Source organism: Rhea americana, unplaced genomic scaffold (assembly GCF_003343005.1).
Source record: "Rhea americana isolate MKP2758 unplaced genomic scaffold, rheAme1 scaffold_22, whole genome shotgun sequence".
NCBI lineage: Eukaryota > Metazoa > Chordata > Aves > Rheiformes > Rheidae > Rhea > Rhea americana.
Genome location: NW_028186329.1, coordinates 7,140,948 through 7,158,649, shown reverse-complemented (window position 1 = coordinate 7,158,649; position 17,702 = coordinate 7,140,948). Strand labels below are relative to the sequence as shown.

The window sequence follows — 17,702 nt, the reverse complement described above, 5'->3', positions numbered from 1 at the left end:
GAAAATAATCCTACAGAATAACATTGTATTAGATAATTGATTAGCAGAATTGATCTCAGCATAAGTCTTTTGCTTCAACATGATAGAAAGGAATGATTATTTCAAGTTGAAGCAATGGCAGAAAATGTATAGAATCAGTTGCTGCCCTTAAACAATCAACAGTTCCCAATATTTAACTGATTTTCAAAGAGTTCTCTATGAGCTCAGAGTCACCTGCTGTAACTTGTCAGGGAGGAAGACTGAACCTTGGAAATGGTAGGTTTGTTGCGAGTGTAACTTGCCTTAGAGTGGCCAGGATTTCATCTGAAGCTAGAATTTCTCTCCTCACCCCACAGAGCAAGTGCAGGGGTTTGTACATCCTGGTTCTCATGGAACATTTGGGTAGCAAGAGCCATCCCTGTGRGGACTGCCATATGACCTTGATCTGAAGACTTTCCTTTACATTTATTTGGTGTTAGTGATGATTCATTGAAATTGGACATTAGATAGAGGTATTTTGTCTTCATTGCAGAATTTGCCTAGGTTTTTAACCTTAATTCCCCCATGTCTGCACAGAAATCTTCTTACCTGAGCTCAGTTGTGATTTAGATTTCACCTACAGACCCAGGGATTAGCGTTGCTTTTGCCCAGCCTCATAACCTGTTCACTTTGCAGTGCAAATGCACTTGACTGCTCAGTGTCCTGCAGTGTCTTCCCACAGTTCCTTCTTTGTGCTGGGAAGCACTGCAAAGCTCTTCTGTTATTCACGCAGCCGAAGTTACAAAGCAGTTCAACTTACTGACCCCAGTTCTGCTCTTCTGACCTTTGCTGCTACAAGGAGGCTGCTTTTCAGCTCTTGTTCAGACATGTTTCAAGTACTATCTCCCATTTCTTCTCTACAAGAGCAGATGAAGGCAGTGAGGCATCAAAATAACACAAAGAACTTATTTCAGATCTGTTCAATGTGTGACACCCATTGACCTCTCTTTTTGCAGTGCTCTAAACTTTTCCTCTTTTTCTGTCAATGGCACTATTTTTACAGTCATTGCTGCTGCGCCATTCCTTTCTCAAGGGAATGCTGTTCCTGCTCAGCTGTTCCTAAGACCCAACCAGACCACAATTCAAAAGGTGCACAATTCAACAGATCTTGCTCTTCTTATGGCAAATAGAAAAAGTGGCAGGCTTCTCTCTATTCTCACCTTTCCCTGACACAGTCTGCCTTCCTAACCACTCCCCAGGGTAAAGCCTACAGCAGGTAATATGTTGCAACATGGACTAAACTGGATTCTCACCAGTGCCAGATCCTCCAGCAATCAGTAAACTATGAGCATCTCCCCTCTGAGGGTTCTGAGAGTCTGAAGCAGTGAAGTCTGGCTTGAATGATATCAGGAGCTGTATAGTAGCCCATGTCATCCGTCTGAGACACTCTATCCATGACAAGAACGTGGGTGTCCCTGAGTTTATCTTCTCATTAGTCATCCAAGTCCCAGATTGCCATTTATGTGGTAATAGAAATCTGAGCTGAAACTAATGTAGGTTTTATGGTTATTAACAAATCTTCACCTCCTAACAGATTCATATAAAGATTTTCAGATGTTTTGTCARTGATGACAGTGATATATGTCAGATTCTTCTCCTGGGAGAGGACAAAATCCTCAAAATGTATGTCCTCAATTCTCTTATTTTAGACTTTCACAAGTCATTTCTGGCACAGCCTACTCCGTAAGCTTTGGCAGGATATCAAGATTGAAGATAACACATCCTAACTGCTATCTTGAATAGACCAATATCTCACTAAGACAGAGAGTCAGAAACTCCCCTGCCCTAGCCAACAAGAAGGACCACTGATTCTGATCTGACTGCATGGACACATCGTCTCTAATTGCAGATCTGCCAGAAAATGTAATAGCACGACAGCACCAGGAAAARGAGTTGATCTTGTGACCCATTGCTCTTACACGATCTGTGTCAATCTCATTTTTCCTTTGTTCACATTGATCTCCTTGTTTTCATATCTGTTAATATTTCCACTGAATACCACGAGGGAGATGAAAAATAAGTGTTTTTATAAACTGAAACAATAAATTCCTCAAAATCTATGCAAGCTTTGAGATCTCTGCCTCTCTTAAGGCTGCTAAACCCTGCATTAAAGTGCTGTCCAAGGTGGTAGACTAACTTATGAATCCTGAATAATCACCACAGAAACAAGTATTAATTGATGCAAAGAACTATTATCCTACTTCAGTGAAAAAAAWGTCCAAGAAGCCAACTAATGAGCATGATTCCTGACTGACACTCAATGATTTAGAGAATGAATCTTTTTTTCTTCCAATATGCAATACTCTAAAAATAAGGAAAAACTACCTGGATGCATTAGCTAAAGTCATCTTTCTTTTACTATCAAATTTTGCTTTCCTGAACACATTCTAAGAGAAGCTAGCCAAAAGCTGACTACAGGCTTATCTAATGAAGCTAATATCCTAGACTTAGCACAGCCTGGAGTCAATCCAGTACACTAAAATGACACCACCAGAGTGGCTCTAAATGAATATATTTGTAATGGATAAGGGGCAAGCATCTTTTTTTCATCTTCTTGGACCTCTCTACATTATCTGGAACCACTGACCATAAAGTAACTGCTACATCACCTCCTAAAATTATTCTTTCCCTTAAAAGTGGCACCGAGGAATGGGRAAGTGTGATAAAATGCCCCAAATTGTTTCAAGGGACACCTACTAAACAGTGAAGGAAAACATGACTTTGCCCATCAGATTTCTTCTTGTGGAGTTCAACAATGATAAAGCATGAGATGGTTAGATGACCTGAAATCAGATACCAGCTATACGTAGATAAAATGCAGCTATACCTTTGGTTCACAGCAAACAAACAAAATTGGTCAGAGTTTATGTGAGATCAGTGTAACCTAAGCTTCAGGGGGGGCAGAGAAAAAGAGGATATGCTGAAGAACTTGCAGCCATGGAGCAGTGTCCTTCAGCCACATGTGCAGTCACAATAGGCTAGTTCATTCTCTGTAGTCCAGGAGAATGCTTGAATTTCTCTCTGCTAGTACCATCTGTACCTTCAACTAGTAATGTTTTCTGTTATGTCCGGTTTTCTTTGAGAGTCTCTCCCGTTCTGGCACACTATAACATAGCTCCARTTATTTATGCTTTCTATCACCTTCTGGCTAGACTACAGTATTGGACTATATTCCCTGGGCAAAAAGCCTGCAGAGCCTAGGAAACTCCAACTAGTAGAGAGCACTCCAGCATGTCTCCTCAGTGACACGCACTGCTACAAGAGCAGTGCATGCAGCCTGCTTTCTGCTTTCTACCCTGGGTTCCTTGAAAATTTGTAATTTTACTTGTATTTGTTTTGAAGATACTTTGCTTGTCTGGCAAAACAAATCCTACAAGCTAAAGAAGGAGGGAGATGGGGCTTTGTTGGATTGCTGGTTGTGAACTCCTCTAGATTCAAAGGATCACTATAAATGTTACCACATTCCATTGCAAGCACAAGTCACATTATTTTGACTCTGCTTTTGGTGATATAAATACAAAAGTTATATTTTTGGACAAGCTAGTGAAACCTTCCCAAGCTAAAACACTACATATTCTTCCCCTAGAATGAAACTCTTCTCTAAATGCACTTTCACTCCTGAAAAGAGGCTAAGAAGGCAATTTGTGGCAGGTGTTAGTTACATTGCTTAAGGGRGTACTAGAAATCAATGTGTTGGTAAAGTAGTGATAAGCAGGGTATAATGATGTGTGTAAAATAGGGTTGTACAGTGCGATTAAACCCTGCAGAATCATAGTTTGAATTCACACACAAAGGAATGCAGCATCAAGGAAAACAAAGTCGCTCTGGGCTTCACTGAGAATTGGCCACATATGTTAAAAAAAGCACTGTTCGTAATTATAAAGTGAGTAAGTGGTAATCATCAAGTGAATTGTTATAAAACCTTTTTGTTGACTTTATTCCATAATAAGGAACAGTTGTTGTGTGACCTTGAATATGGTGAAATAATTCATGCTAAACACATTGCTACAAAGTTGGCATTTTGGCAAGGCTTTGATGTAGGTCATTTTATTATCAGACTGAATCAAACTACAAACTGATCTTAAACTCATGCCAAGAATGCTAATAATAAACTGATCAATGAGGTGCCGGATTGTTTAAGAGAATTGGTCAGGGGAAAATGCAGACATAAAAAGTCTAGAATTCCAAAGGTTGAACTGCTTGGGCTATTATGCTGGGAGGAATTATATTACTTGCATTAATGCAAGTTTTTTTTACTCCGGGGCCTTCGGCTGTGTGTTGAACAGGACAGTGTCAGAAAGGATATACTTATCTTTATTTTTCTTGACCTTTATGTGCAAGTAATTTTTATAGTTCCATTAACTAGTAAGATCATTTGCAAGCCACTGTACAAAGTATATTATGAAGAATGCCTTGGGGACCATTGTATCCTATTATGTTCAATGTTAATAGAATGAAAAATTAATTTAAACTCTAAAGATTAGAGCAAGACAAGACTTCCCTTTTATATGGGGAAATATGAAATTGTATTTGCCATAGTAAAGCTTCAGAGTGGTACCCTAATCTGTCCTTTATATGGATCTTTATAGACCTGATTCAAATCAGATAATGGAAGGAGTCTGATTATTTGCCTCCTAGAGTAAAATGGCTTCTATTAAATTAGCTTCCCTTTTAGAAAAAGGGATTTCTGTGACCCCATATATGTGGTTAATCYGATGTAATTTCATAGCTTTAAATGACTATATTCTAGTGAGCTCATAACTGCTTCTTTAGCAAGTTAATCAGCTAGAGATGAGAGTACCCACAGTTCCAGGARGTGTTTTTAAGTTTCTTGACTATTTAATTGCTCACTAAAGATCGTCACCTTCAACTGTGAGGAATTTCAGAATGCCAAAACCAAAGATGCAAATTTTTATAGTACTTTTTGTAATTTGTATGTCACTAGTTGATTTAGAATGAGGAATATGCTCTTGAGTCTAGCGTAGGGCTAYGAAGATGATCAGAAGGCTGGAGCATCTGCCTTATAAGGAATGGCTGCAAGARCTGGGCCTCTTCAGCCTGGGGAAGAGAAGACTGAGAGGGGATCTCATCAATGTGTACAAGTACCTGAAGGGAGGGTGTCAAGGGGATGGGGACAAAGTCTTTTCCATTGTCCCATGGGACAGGACAAGAGGCAATGGGCAGAAATTGAAGCACAGGAAGTTCTGCCTGAACGTGCGGGGGAATTTCTTCCCTGTGAGAGTGAYGGAGCMCTGGMACAGGTTGCCCAGAGAGGTTGTGGAGTCTCCTTCTCTGGAGATATTCAAGGCCCACCTGGATGCAACCGTGTCTACCATGCTCTAGGTGACCCTGCTGAGCAGGGAGGTTGGACTAGATGATCTCCAGAGGTCCCTTCCAACCTTACTGATTCTATGGTTCTGTGATATAAGTCTTATATAACACTCTTCCCAAGGGACTGGAACACTATTAAAGAAGTCAACACTTCTGTCTATAAGTAATTATCTTAATCAATCATCATTATTTCATATTTATGTTACATAGTTAAGGWGTGATATGATTGTTTGTCTAAATAAACTAAATTTGGACCAAGAATGAGCAGGAGCTTTGTTATTTGGAAGAGAAAAGAGATAGTCCACCAACAACCTTCTTGCCCACAAATTATGCCTCAAGAGTATGGTCTGGTTAAAAGGATAAAAATATGTTGCACATTTTGCATATAAAAGAACGATCTATTATCGTAAATGGCCATACAGGGAACAGAAAAATCTCAGTTTCAATTTCCCTAACTCTAATAAAATTAATATGTAGGAGTTACACCAGTGAGATGAGAATCATATTCTTATGTAAATCTCTACAGAGAATAGTTTTCAAAGTACATTATCCCAGCATATTGTCCATCTTTTATCACACTGTACTTTAATATCTACCTATAGCTTTATAGTTATTCTGAATTTGGACTTCTCCTTGTCATAGATGACCAACAATTTTTAAATGATTATATGAGGCTTATATTTTCTTATGAAAAAAGTCTCATTTTTCTAATATTTTATCTTGAATTTAATGTTACATCTGTAGACGAGGATACCTTGCTGTTGTCAGAAACCATAACTCAAGTAAAATAAATGCACAAAAGATTAGGAAAATTGGAGGCTAGAGAATTAGCTATTAATATTTCATGTCCTCTGCAATACTGTATAAACACAAGATAAGAAATAAGAATAAATTGCAGTTTTGACATACAGAAAGCCTAGAAAGGGAATGACTAATCTAGAAAGATTTTGTCATTGTTATAAGGAGGCAACATTCTAATTACTGATCATGTGTAATATGATCAGGAAAGAACAGGAAGATTTGTCCCACGGTTAAGATTACAAAAAGATCACTTGTGATTTGAAGTTGGATTTAAATATATTGTGAAGAGGTTTCTGGGTTTGTTCTCTGGTGACCAAAAGACAGAATAGGTGGAGAAATGTTTGCATTGACCTTGATGCCAGCCTGAGCGTAGATTCAAGATGTGACTCAGTGTGGTAGTCCAAACAGAGTGTCAGATACAGAGCCCAGTGTTCAAATGCACAAGAGTGGGAAGTTAAAGGTTTGCAACAACTGTTTCATATGCAGGTGCAGTGGTCAGTAACTTTAGGATGGTTACTTGATGGATGGTTTAAAATAAATTAGGTAGTTCAGCCTGGTTTTCAATATAGCAAAACAAAAATACTTTCCAAATCAGCCTTGTAGACTTTGTTTAAGACAGGAATGGATTCATCCTTGACTTGGAATAAATCTTTTGTAGTGTAGCTTCAGATGGTTCTGGGATGAGCAAACACCATACTTGTGATTCCCATCTGATGTAAAAATAGAGAATATAAAAACCTGGGAACCTTTTTAATATAATGATCTCATTGCTGCTATATCACATTCATTATTACCTTAAACATGCTAGTCTAGATGAAAATTAAATGTTTGAAATTAATTAGGCAGGTTAAATCACAGACACTTTGAGTTTTTAGCAATGCCCTAGAAGGTAGTAAGCAGTAAGGTTCAATACTTACAGTACTTATCCAAGCGTTATCCAAGCTTGTTTACATGTGATGGGTGTTCCAATATACACGGGAAGGTAGATCTGACACCAAAGCAGCACAGGAAAAGAAATGCCTTAAAATCATGACCTATTCTTACTTAGGAAGAAGAAAAGCAGATTCTTCCATGTGTATCTCTAGTCAACTGGCAAGTGAGACAGAAAAAACAGCCATTTTTTATATTTTGAAACTACAGGACATTGAGCTGTCATTAATCTGGACAAATAAGATACAGAGCACTGGTTTTGGAAAACTTGATGACCTTGAAAAGACTAGGCTGCATTTACAGCTACAGTATCATGTAATAAGACTATTTCTTTTCCTTGAGCCGTTTTATTAACAAATCTGTTTTACATCTTAATACACTTTTACAACTGAGCTCCTTTTTCTCTTATGAACTGTAACAACTTGAGTGCAATAGAAGAAGCTAGTATTCTTTAATTATGATAATCATAACTGTCAGTTTGGTAAAAATTTTATTWTGAAGCAAAACTGCTAACCAAAGTGGTTTCTAGTATTAGAGTTTTTCATTACAAAGAGCTGAACTGACAAATGAGTTTATTGCTATCAAGAGACCTATACTTTATTTTGGTCACTTAGTATTAATTAAATCTTGCAAGTAATTCTTTTTGTTTTGTTTGTTTTGTTTAATTTTTTTAAGCAAAATATTGCTCTCCAAGGCATAGCTTAGTGTATGTTTACCTAGCACTTAATATATTTACAGTGTTGTGTATTGTTTCTTCTCAACAGCACTTTGCACAGAGGAATGCGTGCATGGAAGATGCGTTTCTCCTGACACTTGTCATTGTGAACCAGGGTGGGGCGGTACTGATTGCTCCAGTGGTGAGTAAAGATTACAAAAATATAGTAAAGATACATGCTGCTGTTAAAATAGAAAGCCAGGAACAAATCAGTGCCCTCTGAACTTGGATGCTTTAAATGGAAAATGAGACTTGGCAGTTGATTATTTTGCAACCATTAATCTGTGACATTACCCCTTTGCTACTGATAAAGTGATAATGACTTCCATCTTTTTGCTTGTTTTTTTAAAGAAATGTTAAATGCAGTAGAGGATGTTCTCAATGCTTTCTGCCCTGTTATTGGAATGTTAATATAGACAAAATAGCTGTAATATGAAATTGTTATCTCTAACTTTGCCACATTTGTCGCTAAATATGTTGGTGGTAAGCATGCCTTCTAGACAGAATCCTTGTCCTGTTGAAAGATATTGCCTCTTCACGAAGCCCAGATTCCGCCTTCTGACTTGAACTTCACGCCCTGGATAGTCCAGACTGCAGAGGTTGGGGTAATGGTGGAGGTGGAACTTAGGGTCACTGTGAAATTAATTTGCGCTAGAGGCTATCAGTTCTTTCAGCTGGAGATGTGTATGTCAAACTCTGTTAATTCATAAAGATAAGGTTAAGTCTGTGTGATTAGTTTGCGCTAAAGAGCTGATATTATTTCCRCTATAAACGTCAGAGATGTTATGCAATCTAGGCCCAATCCATTACTGACACAACAGAAACGAGCTTGTTAAATTAAATCTATTTGTGCATCAGGTGAGTAAATAAAGCTGCATCCAGAAAGATGCTGTGAGTCATTTACTAAATGAACATTTAATTTTGCTTTTAGTTCCTCCCTCTCTCCCAGGGTGATTGGGATTTTGAAAAAGAGATGTTATGAGGCAGAAATATAACAGAAAGGGTAAATATAGAGGGAGACATTGGAAATATTGACAGTCTTGAAGAGAGTAGGAGTTAAGTATGACTTGAGGTGAATAGCTCCAGAAACTGAGGTCAATATGGTGGAATTTGTTCAGGAAAGTTATTGGTGTTCATCTGAAGCTTTGCTGGTGTCTCCCCAGTTACAACCAAAACTGTTGTAGTAKAGAGAGGAAGGAGGATGGAAAGAAAGGCTATGCTTTGGGCTTTGAAGMAGCGTTTTGGGATTACCTGGCAGGTAGACAAGGGAAAAAATTGGGCAGCATAAGATAATAAATATCTGTCTATCAAGATTTTTTAAAATCATGGATAAAAATTTTACCTGCAATTGTAAAATATTGTCTAGAATCTCAAGAACTCATTTTATCATTTCGTTATTTTTAGCAACTAKCATGTTTAACCTAACAGCCAGTGAGTATTTTTACTCTGCATATCCATTTGGATATGTTAAAAAATGAGAAAATAAGAAAATGCTGTGATAGCATAGACGTGCACACATTTATACACACATGCATACACATATACTGTAATAAGTACTCTGTGTAATAATGAAGAGTAAGGGATGTCACTGCACAGATGGGCCTTATGGACCAAAACTGCCCAGTGACTCTTATAAAATTGCACTAATCTTGCAAGTGAAGACAAAAGAAAAGAAGGTTTTTCCTGTATTGAATATTTAGCTTTTTAAAGTAATTAGGAATATTAAAGCACTGACAGTGATTGAGATAGAAACATTATTCACAACTTTTATTTCCGTGCTGGGCAGCAATCCAGTATATTTCATTTATGAGGTTTCAGCAGTGGGAAGAGAAGCGTTAGCCAATTCCTAAATTAAATATGCCCTGTTAACTTTTATAAATGATAGCCCAGGATTAGCTTCAAAATTTAAGCTTTCATTTTATTAGTATAATTAGTGTGTTCASTGGACTACAGTGCCCATTGTCTTTCATTCCATTTGTTATATGCTGAGCAACAAGCATGCTTGTCCTAAGGTCTGCTCTGACAAGCACTTACCACTCTCAAGTGTAATAAGCATGCTTATGAGTGTGAGTGGCCTCATAGAAGTTCGTTTTTRCTGCATCAGAAAGAGGTACTCCCCTTTATGTTTGACACTAGAAATTTGGATGACTGGCCTCTTCATTGTTACAAGACTTTGTTTGAATGAAGAGGTATAGAATAGATATAGGTTGAATACAATATATTTGTTACTCAGAGTATTTCTAAAAGAAAAGCTAGGAGCCTTTTCCCAGCGGAGGCTGATCAGCATTTTCAGACACATTGATAATCCACAAGTTGACTCATGTCTTATTGTTATCCAGTAGCAATATGGAAAACAGCACTCACTTTTACTGGACTWTACATACACTTTACCCTCAGCTGTGGGCTCTATGAAAGCCACCTGCTCCCTGTGGGACCTTGGTATATGGACCTTTGTACCAGTGACTTTATAGATAAAGTCATAGACATGTTGCTTTTGATGTTGGCTCTTTGAAACTATTTTAATAGGAAAGGGATTGCTAGCCAAAATGCTCTTTACATTTAGAAAATCTCACAGGTGCTGTAATTGTTTCCTGAATGATCTCTCCTGAGAACAATTTTGAGTGCTGGAACCTACTTGGTACTGGGGGTCATCTACTTTCTTTTATTTTGAAAAGATCTAGGAGACTCACTCCCTTCACTCTATGGAGATGGTATTTCAACACTCTGCAGACCAGACCATTATAGCTTTCTAAAAACCACGTGGTTCGATGGGTGAAATTCAACCCTGAGCAGAGTTCCAGCACAAGGTCCAGCTGTCACTTAAAAAMCAGAAGTCAGGCCCAAATGTTGGGGTTTTTTTTGGTGCACAACAAAAACTGACTATGCCAGGAAAGGGTAGGAATTCTGACATTGAGCACAGATTTCCTACAGAGGGGCAAGATTCTGGTGTTAAATCTAGTTCCCCAGTATTACCATTCTCCCTCTGTTAGAACATATTCAGTTAAATGTTTTGAACAGTTACAGCTACAGCCTATAGTCATCCAAACAATTTAAGCATCTTTCTCAGGCTTTGTTTCATGCTTTCATAAAACTCAGCCTGTAAGACAGCAATCACAAAACTTGCTGTTCTTTTCAGCTTCCCAGTGACTGATCATACTACATGTTAGGGTTCATCTGTTGTCAAGGTTAAAATAACTTCAGATGAATTGCTAAACAATTATTAAAAAAACTCTGTGCCATATTCAGCTCTGCATGCCTCTATACCTGTGTTTTACTGCATGCTGTTGTACATCTGTTGATGCCTGCAGGCCTCGCCTTGATTTCATGCTATAAAGCTGCAATATATTAAGACTTGATTACCATAACAATAAAAAGAGAAGTAATGAGGTATTAACTAAAGAAGTTGTGGAATAGAATGTTTTTCAAGGTTTTGATGATRGTAAAAAATGTTTCCCATCATTAAAAAGAAAACTCTTTTAAAAAAMCAATCTTTGTCCCTTCCCTTTTAAAGTTTTTTTTAAGTCATGCCCATTTTGTCCACGCAATCTGCACTGTTTTTTTTTTTAATACAAAGGAAAATGGCAAATGCTCCATGTGAACTTACCTGCTCACCTGTCCAATTATTTCAAAGCAATTAACTTCAAACAGTATGATATACTAGCTTGAAGTTCTGGTAGGAATATAATTGACTATTGGTGGTTACCTGGCCTTTTCTAGGTCTTGATAATAGCCATCTGTATTTGCAAGCTGTTAGGCCCCAATCCAGCAAAGCACTTAAGCATATCCTTAACTTGACACATGAGTAGGACTTTTCATCTATTTTAAACTAAACAAGTGCTTAAGGATGTTGCTGAATCAGTTTTGAAGAAACTACTAAAAAGACTTCAGTGAAATCTAAGGGCAGTCTCTCATTGAATTGATCAGACTTTGGATGAGGTCCTTATAAAGAATGAGCAGTCTTTCTTTTAAAATGCTGAAGCTCATCAGGCTATACTATTGAAAAGTATTCTTACTCTACTGAACATTTTTTGCTATGGGATAGATCACAGAGCTTAATCTTTCTGATTAAAATGGGATTCACAGAACAGTGGAGGATAGGTAGGAAAGTTCAGAGCAAGAGCTGTGAACTACAAGCAAGAGTCTTCCAAAATTGTGTACACCAGTTTGGGAAACTTCAAAGTAAACACAGGCAGAAGCTGTAATGAAAAACTAAAGTGATTTTAAAATGTTTGCCTTGTTGTTCGTTTCAGCAGAAAATATAGTACTTGCCCAAAGTATAATTAAAGGGATGTTGACAAAATGATACCAAGCCATGCTTCTTCGTGCTGTGTCACCTGGGGAAAGGRATAGATAATAATATTGCTGTGTAGCACGAGCTGATCAGTAATGTGCATACACTTATTTTCTTTGGGAAGGATGTTTTGTACAAACTCTCAKTAAGGGCAAGAGTCTATTTCATCTTTATATCTTTGTCAAAAATAGCCAAGGTCATAACAACAGGCAAGTATAACATCACAGCAAGATCACATTTAAGGGTATAGCCCTAGAGCAGCTGGAGTGCTTCAGTTCTGAGACTTGTGATGAATGAGAACTGCAGATACTTTGCTAAATCTGAAGGGGGGTTGCTTGACAAACTATGAAAGCAACAGTGGAAATCTCAGGAGAAAAATGGAGTATTTTAAAGTGAGTCTGTGGCATTTTTCAGGTTTGGGTTTGGCTTCTATGTTCTCAAAATGCTTTGAACTATTTCTGAATTCTAAAGAAGGATTCTTGATTTGTGAGTACAGATCAAATGAAACTCAGCCTAATGTCAGGGACTTACCTGCTGGAATCATTAGCTAAATTTCTGTTCTTAGATTTTTACATCAGGAGGACTGACTGAGAAACAACCCTAGGAAGAGGCTCAGAGGTGCAGGACCTCCATTGTCCTGGACTGACAGAGTGCCATGGCTTCTCCTGAGATTTCTATGGTCCTGTCCTGGAGGAGGGCTGTCCGTGTGTGTTTGTATGACAATTTGTCTATGCCGCAGGTTTGTATCACAGTGATGCCAGCTGAGATGACAGAACTGGGTGCAGTGTTTCTGCTTCCACCAAAGCCCATGTGATTTCATTTCTCATTATGAATGCTGAGTTTAGATGCAGTTTCTAAAGATCCGTTTAAAGTTGTGAAACTCTCAAAGCAAGACTCAGCCTTAATCAATGCTTTAGCTGTAATAGTTTTGTGTCGAATGGACTATCCATGTGGACTTTAAGGTTTTAATACAGTTTTTATTAAAGCTGCTCAGTTGCAGCTTAAGTTTGATGTGCTCTGCAGACTCAGTGACAACTGCACCATGTGAAGACATGCARATATGTAAGAAACAAACCCCAAGTGGGGGCTCACACAAGGATCTTTCTGTAGCGATTACTGAGCAGAATTGGTTTTTGTCTCTTTTAACTCTAACAATTTACTCTTCCTTAAACTTAAAAAATATCCCAGCCCCTTCAACCACCAAAGAACTGGTGTAATCAGGTAAACAGCCTGTGTTTATTTTTTGCCTCTGTTGGATGCTGRGCCCATGCACTTGGGCTTGTGTGCCCAGGTTGCATGTGTTAAACAGTCTCTGCAGCAGTGAATCTGCATGGCCCCAGCCTACACAGGACAGCCTGCAACCAGGAATAAAAATGTAAACACAAGCTGCTGTTCAGTGCAGTTAGCAGCACAGCAGCATGTTTTGTATATATTTTTAAACAGATAATGTGACTGCATTAAACTGGGCTAGTCCATCATTTTTCATTACTTGGGACATGTGAAATCTTTCTTCTCTTGCTGAAGGTGTTTGTATTTGCTCAGTTGTGCATGGGGGGGGTGGTTCTCCTCACGCTATTATAGATTTGAATATGTCCTCTGGTTTTAAGCTTCTGTGAGTTAACCAGTTGGTAGGTGCTGCAAGCTTATGGAAATGTATGAGGGTCATATTTGGTTAAGCTTTTCCCAGAGTAACTGGAATAAGCAAAGGGCAACAGTTGATTCCAGAAAAAGGAAGGGTAGATTAAAGATTTGCTTTGGAAAGAATTTGCCTTGCACACCTCTTCTGTGTGATTCATTGACAATGAATAGATAAATTGCCAGTTGTCCTAAGCCTTGTACTGAAGTAAATGAAAAGTAAAAAATTGACCTCCCTGTGTTCTTTTACTTTTCACCTTCTTCTTCATCTTCTCTGTCACAAGGTGGGAAAGGACTTCCTTCTGTAAATCAGCTGGTAGCAGCTGAGGCCAAGGTAGTGACAAATCTTTCCCTGCAGTCCCAGCCCTCCTTTGAGACTGCCCTTTTTGAATGCTTTTGAAGATTGGATAGCTGACTTTGCTCCAGTCCCTGGAGTTCTGTCTTCTAGTACAGGTGTTGCCCTTAAGGTCTGACCTARCCATGTACTTTGTGCATTTGAATAGTCTTTTTATAGTCAGTAATGGAGAAACCTGTGATGCTTAAGTTAGATAAGTGTTTAAGTCATTATCTGGATGAAAACTTAAGAGATAAGGGGGAAAATCAGGATGATGAGGATCTCATTTAGGGTCCAAGAGTTACTGAGTATCATGCAGGCAGGTACTTCTTTCAATGAACTAAAACCACTGTCACCTTTACCAGCTAAAGAAAGAGGGGTACAGACTTAATGCTGGCTCTCCTGCATAGGAGGAGACAATCCACAGGCCACCCACATCTGAACATACTCCTTGGTTCTAGASAGAAGTGATGTTTTGACCTACCACACAGGTGTATATCAGTGTCTTAAGGAAAGAATTTAGGTATGTAGTGTAGCAGGATTCCAACTGCATAATAAAGACACACAAAAACCTTTAAAATGTTATGAAAATAATTCTGCAAAATTATATGTATTTATAATGGAATTACTACAATCAACTCCTCTGTTAAAGCATCCAATTATTTCCTGGTTTGGCTGCTCTGTTTCAAGAGGTAAGTCTATAATGAGCTGGAGCTAATATTGATACAAAATTCAGATGATCTGTTAAAACCATGCTTCTGATTTGTACCCAATCAGAGTAGCAGCTAATGAGGCTGCTAAATGCTAACAGATTGTTTTTTAAATTGACCTTAGGTAGCAGTGCTTTGGAGTCTTTCTCTTGCTGTAGTCTTTCTATATTCGCAGTCTTTCTCTCTGTAGTGTTGTGCTAGAGGTGACTGTGAAGATCCGGACTGGGGCTAGCAGGAGCTATGTGGTCAGCTGCAGTGGTCTACAGACTTGTATTGTCTGTATTGATRTGGCCCTTGAATGCTTAGCTGGAATAAGAATGAACTTGACATACAGAAACTATTCATTCCTGATCTAAGTGATACTTTGAAAATTATGTATATTATACAATTAATAACACATAATTATATATTTGTAATACATATGTGTGTGTGTGTGTACATATGTGTGTGTGTGTGTGTGTGTGTGTGTGCATATATGTGTATATACTTACTTAAGGTGTGTTGCTGGCTAATAAGAGATTAGAGGCCAGGTTTGAGGCCTCTGGGCATCTCACTTCACGTTTATCCACTCTTTAGCCCCTGGAGCATGTGATCACTGTAAAATTCTGCTTTTCATGTAACTGAATGATTGGACAAGTGTATATGCTGAGTATCTCTAGAAAATCAGCCTAACAGCCCTCTGAATCTGACACTGAATTTATGCTGGAAAGGAGAGATGAGGAAGGCTATGGGCAGACCTTTGTTTGTATAAAACCCTTATTTATTGTCTTTCATTTGCACAGTAGGTTAGGAACTGGTGGCTTTAAAAAAGGGAGCTAGAGAAGACATTTTGTTTTAAGAGAAGAGCGATGTGTCTAGGGCAAATCTTTGGAAGCAAGTAGGCTTATATATTTAAATTATGCACCAGAGCAGGACAGTCGTGTTACTGGGGTGTTCATAACTGAGATTACAGAGTAGCCTTCACTCCCAAAGCAGAGCCCTCCTGGGCTTCGCGCACATCTACTGCACCCGGAAGTAAACTTCATAATGCAGTTAATGTCTTTCCTGGGGAATGGACTGGAGACTGACTAAAACTTTCTGCTTTCAGGATGATTTTCACTAAAGGGAATCATAGCTGTTAGTACTGAATGAGCTAAGCATATTTCTGTTCACATTTTGGGTGGTTGTTTAAGCAGTAATTGGCTCACATACGTCTTAGCTGTCTAACTGGTGGAATTGAGGAAACTTCCCAGAAAGGCAATGTATGTGTGGTGAGTTGTTAGTTTTATTAATTTGTCTGCGGTTTTTCTCAGGTTTAGTAGGGTAGTAGCTATAAGAGAAAGAACCTATTAAAGCATTCTTTCTAACAAACTGAATTGCAAACGCTAAATTTCACTGCTAGAGCATCCTATGATAATGTGGCTTTAAATACGCACTAGGTAAATGAAAGGACTTTAGATCAGTTTAGAAGTACAACTGGAATAATTTTATGGCCTGGTCAGTGAAGAGCTGTCATTTGGAGAAAATAGCAGAATACCCTCTCCCAAAGTGTAGGAAAATCTCAGACTTGGACACCCACTCAGAAGTGTTGGTGGGTTTCTCATGTGGTATTTGCTTGCTAATAAACAGCTAAAAGAAAGTTGCAGCAGTCCTTGGGAAAGCATGGCCACTTCTAAACCAGTTAGACATTCTGAGGCATTTCAAAAACTGCTTGAAGAGGGCAGAGCCCTAAGGTGTCAGCAAATCCCCTGGGAGTTTTCAAGCAGTATGAACTGGAGAAGCCTCAGGCCTGCTCTGACTTATGCTGGGTTATGAATAATTATCTCCAAAGATGTGTTATATGACAGAGAAAGGCCCCTCTGCCCCATTCCCCTTCAGTGATCTTATGTTTTTATCAATGCTGTTCTTAATCGTTACAGTATTATCTTATTGGCAGTGATTAGAAGATGAAGTCAAAACAGAAAATGAGGCTTCGCTCAGAAGTAAGACGTGAAATTTACCTTGGGCCCCCAGCAGATTAAATTTGCTAGAAAACAGTAGTCATTCATCACCGAGCATTAGAGACAAGACTTTCTGTCTACTAGAACAAGAAAACCAAAGCAGAGTCAGTAGTTTAATTCAGAGGGCATCAGAGAACATGCCCTAAACCTGGGAGGAAAGGTTGTGCAAGAAAGAACATAGGGATGCAGGCTTCCCCCATAGCGATTGCTTTTCTGTCCAGCTGTGAATTCCAGCATCTGCACATAAAGATACCACAGTACTCTGAAGTCCATATTGTTTGTGTCCCTGTTGAGTATATTCATTATGTGAATTATCTGGGACTTTATCACAGCTGAAAGGAGACAGCAGACTGCACCGGTGTTGGTATGAACTCAGCTGTCAATTAGTATCTTTGTCATAGATGAGTGAGGCTAGAGAGTGTGGCTAGTGTTGGGGCCTTGGGTAGATTGCATTTAAAATGCACCCTGGAGACTGCTTTACTAACTTTAGAGAGGTGGTGATTGTACCTTCATATCTGCTGAAGAATATGCAGAAATGATGCAGCATGACTGTTTAAAATGAGAGGATTATAATGCTGATTTACTCCTTTGCTTAATGGGTATAAGACAATATTTTAAACCATTCCATTACTTAGCATTTTCATGAAATGCTTGTGTTGTATGAATGAAAGAGTTCTTCAAGCGTGAAAGCTTCAGATAAATGTACTCCTGAACAGATAAAATTTTGGTAGAATTTTTCTTTAGAGCTTTTTTTACCATAGCCTTGCAATCACTTGCATTTTTAATAGGTTTGAATGCCAGGAGTAGCCCACAATGAGCCTAAGTRTTTGTAAAATGGGCAAATTTCGTGGATTATCCTTCTTTCTTTTGTCCTGTGCTTGTGCTGTTGTAAAATGCAACAGCATACATTCATAGTGAAATGTTTTCATGAAAAGTTTCCTCACAGAAAAATCCTGTT

General features: G+C 38.4%; 1 protein-coding gene across 1 annotated transcript in view; it reads left to right on the top strand.

The window, feature by feature from the left end:
* The window catches only part of MEGF11 (multiple EGF like domains 11), a 275,408-nt gene that overhangs the window by 90,360 nt on the left and 167,346 nt on the right, over positions 1 to 17,702 (top strand). Inside the window, exon 5 of the mRNA XM_085305434.1 lies at positions 7,845 to 7,937. Coding sequence (XP_085161560.1) covers positions 7,845 to 7,937 — 93 coding nt within the window. The remainder of the gene's footprint in view (positions 1 to 7,844; positions 7,938 to 17,702) is intronic.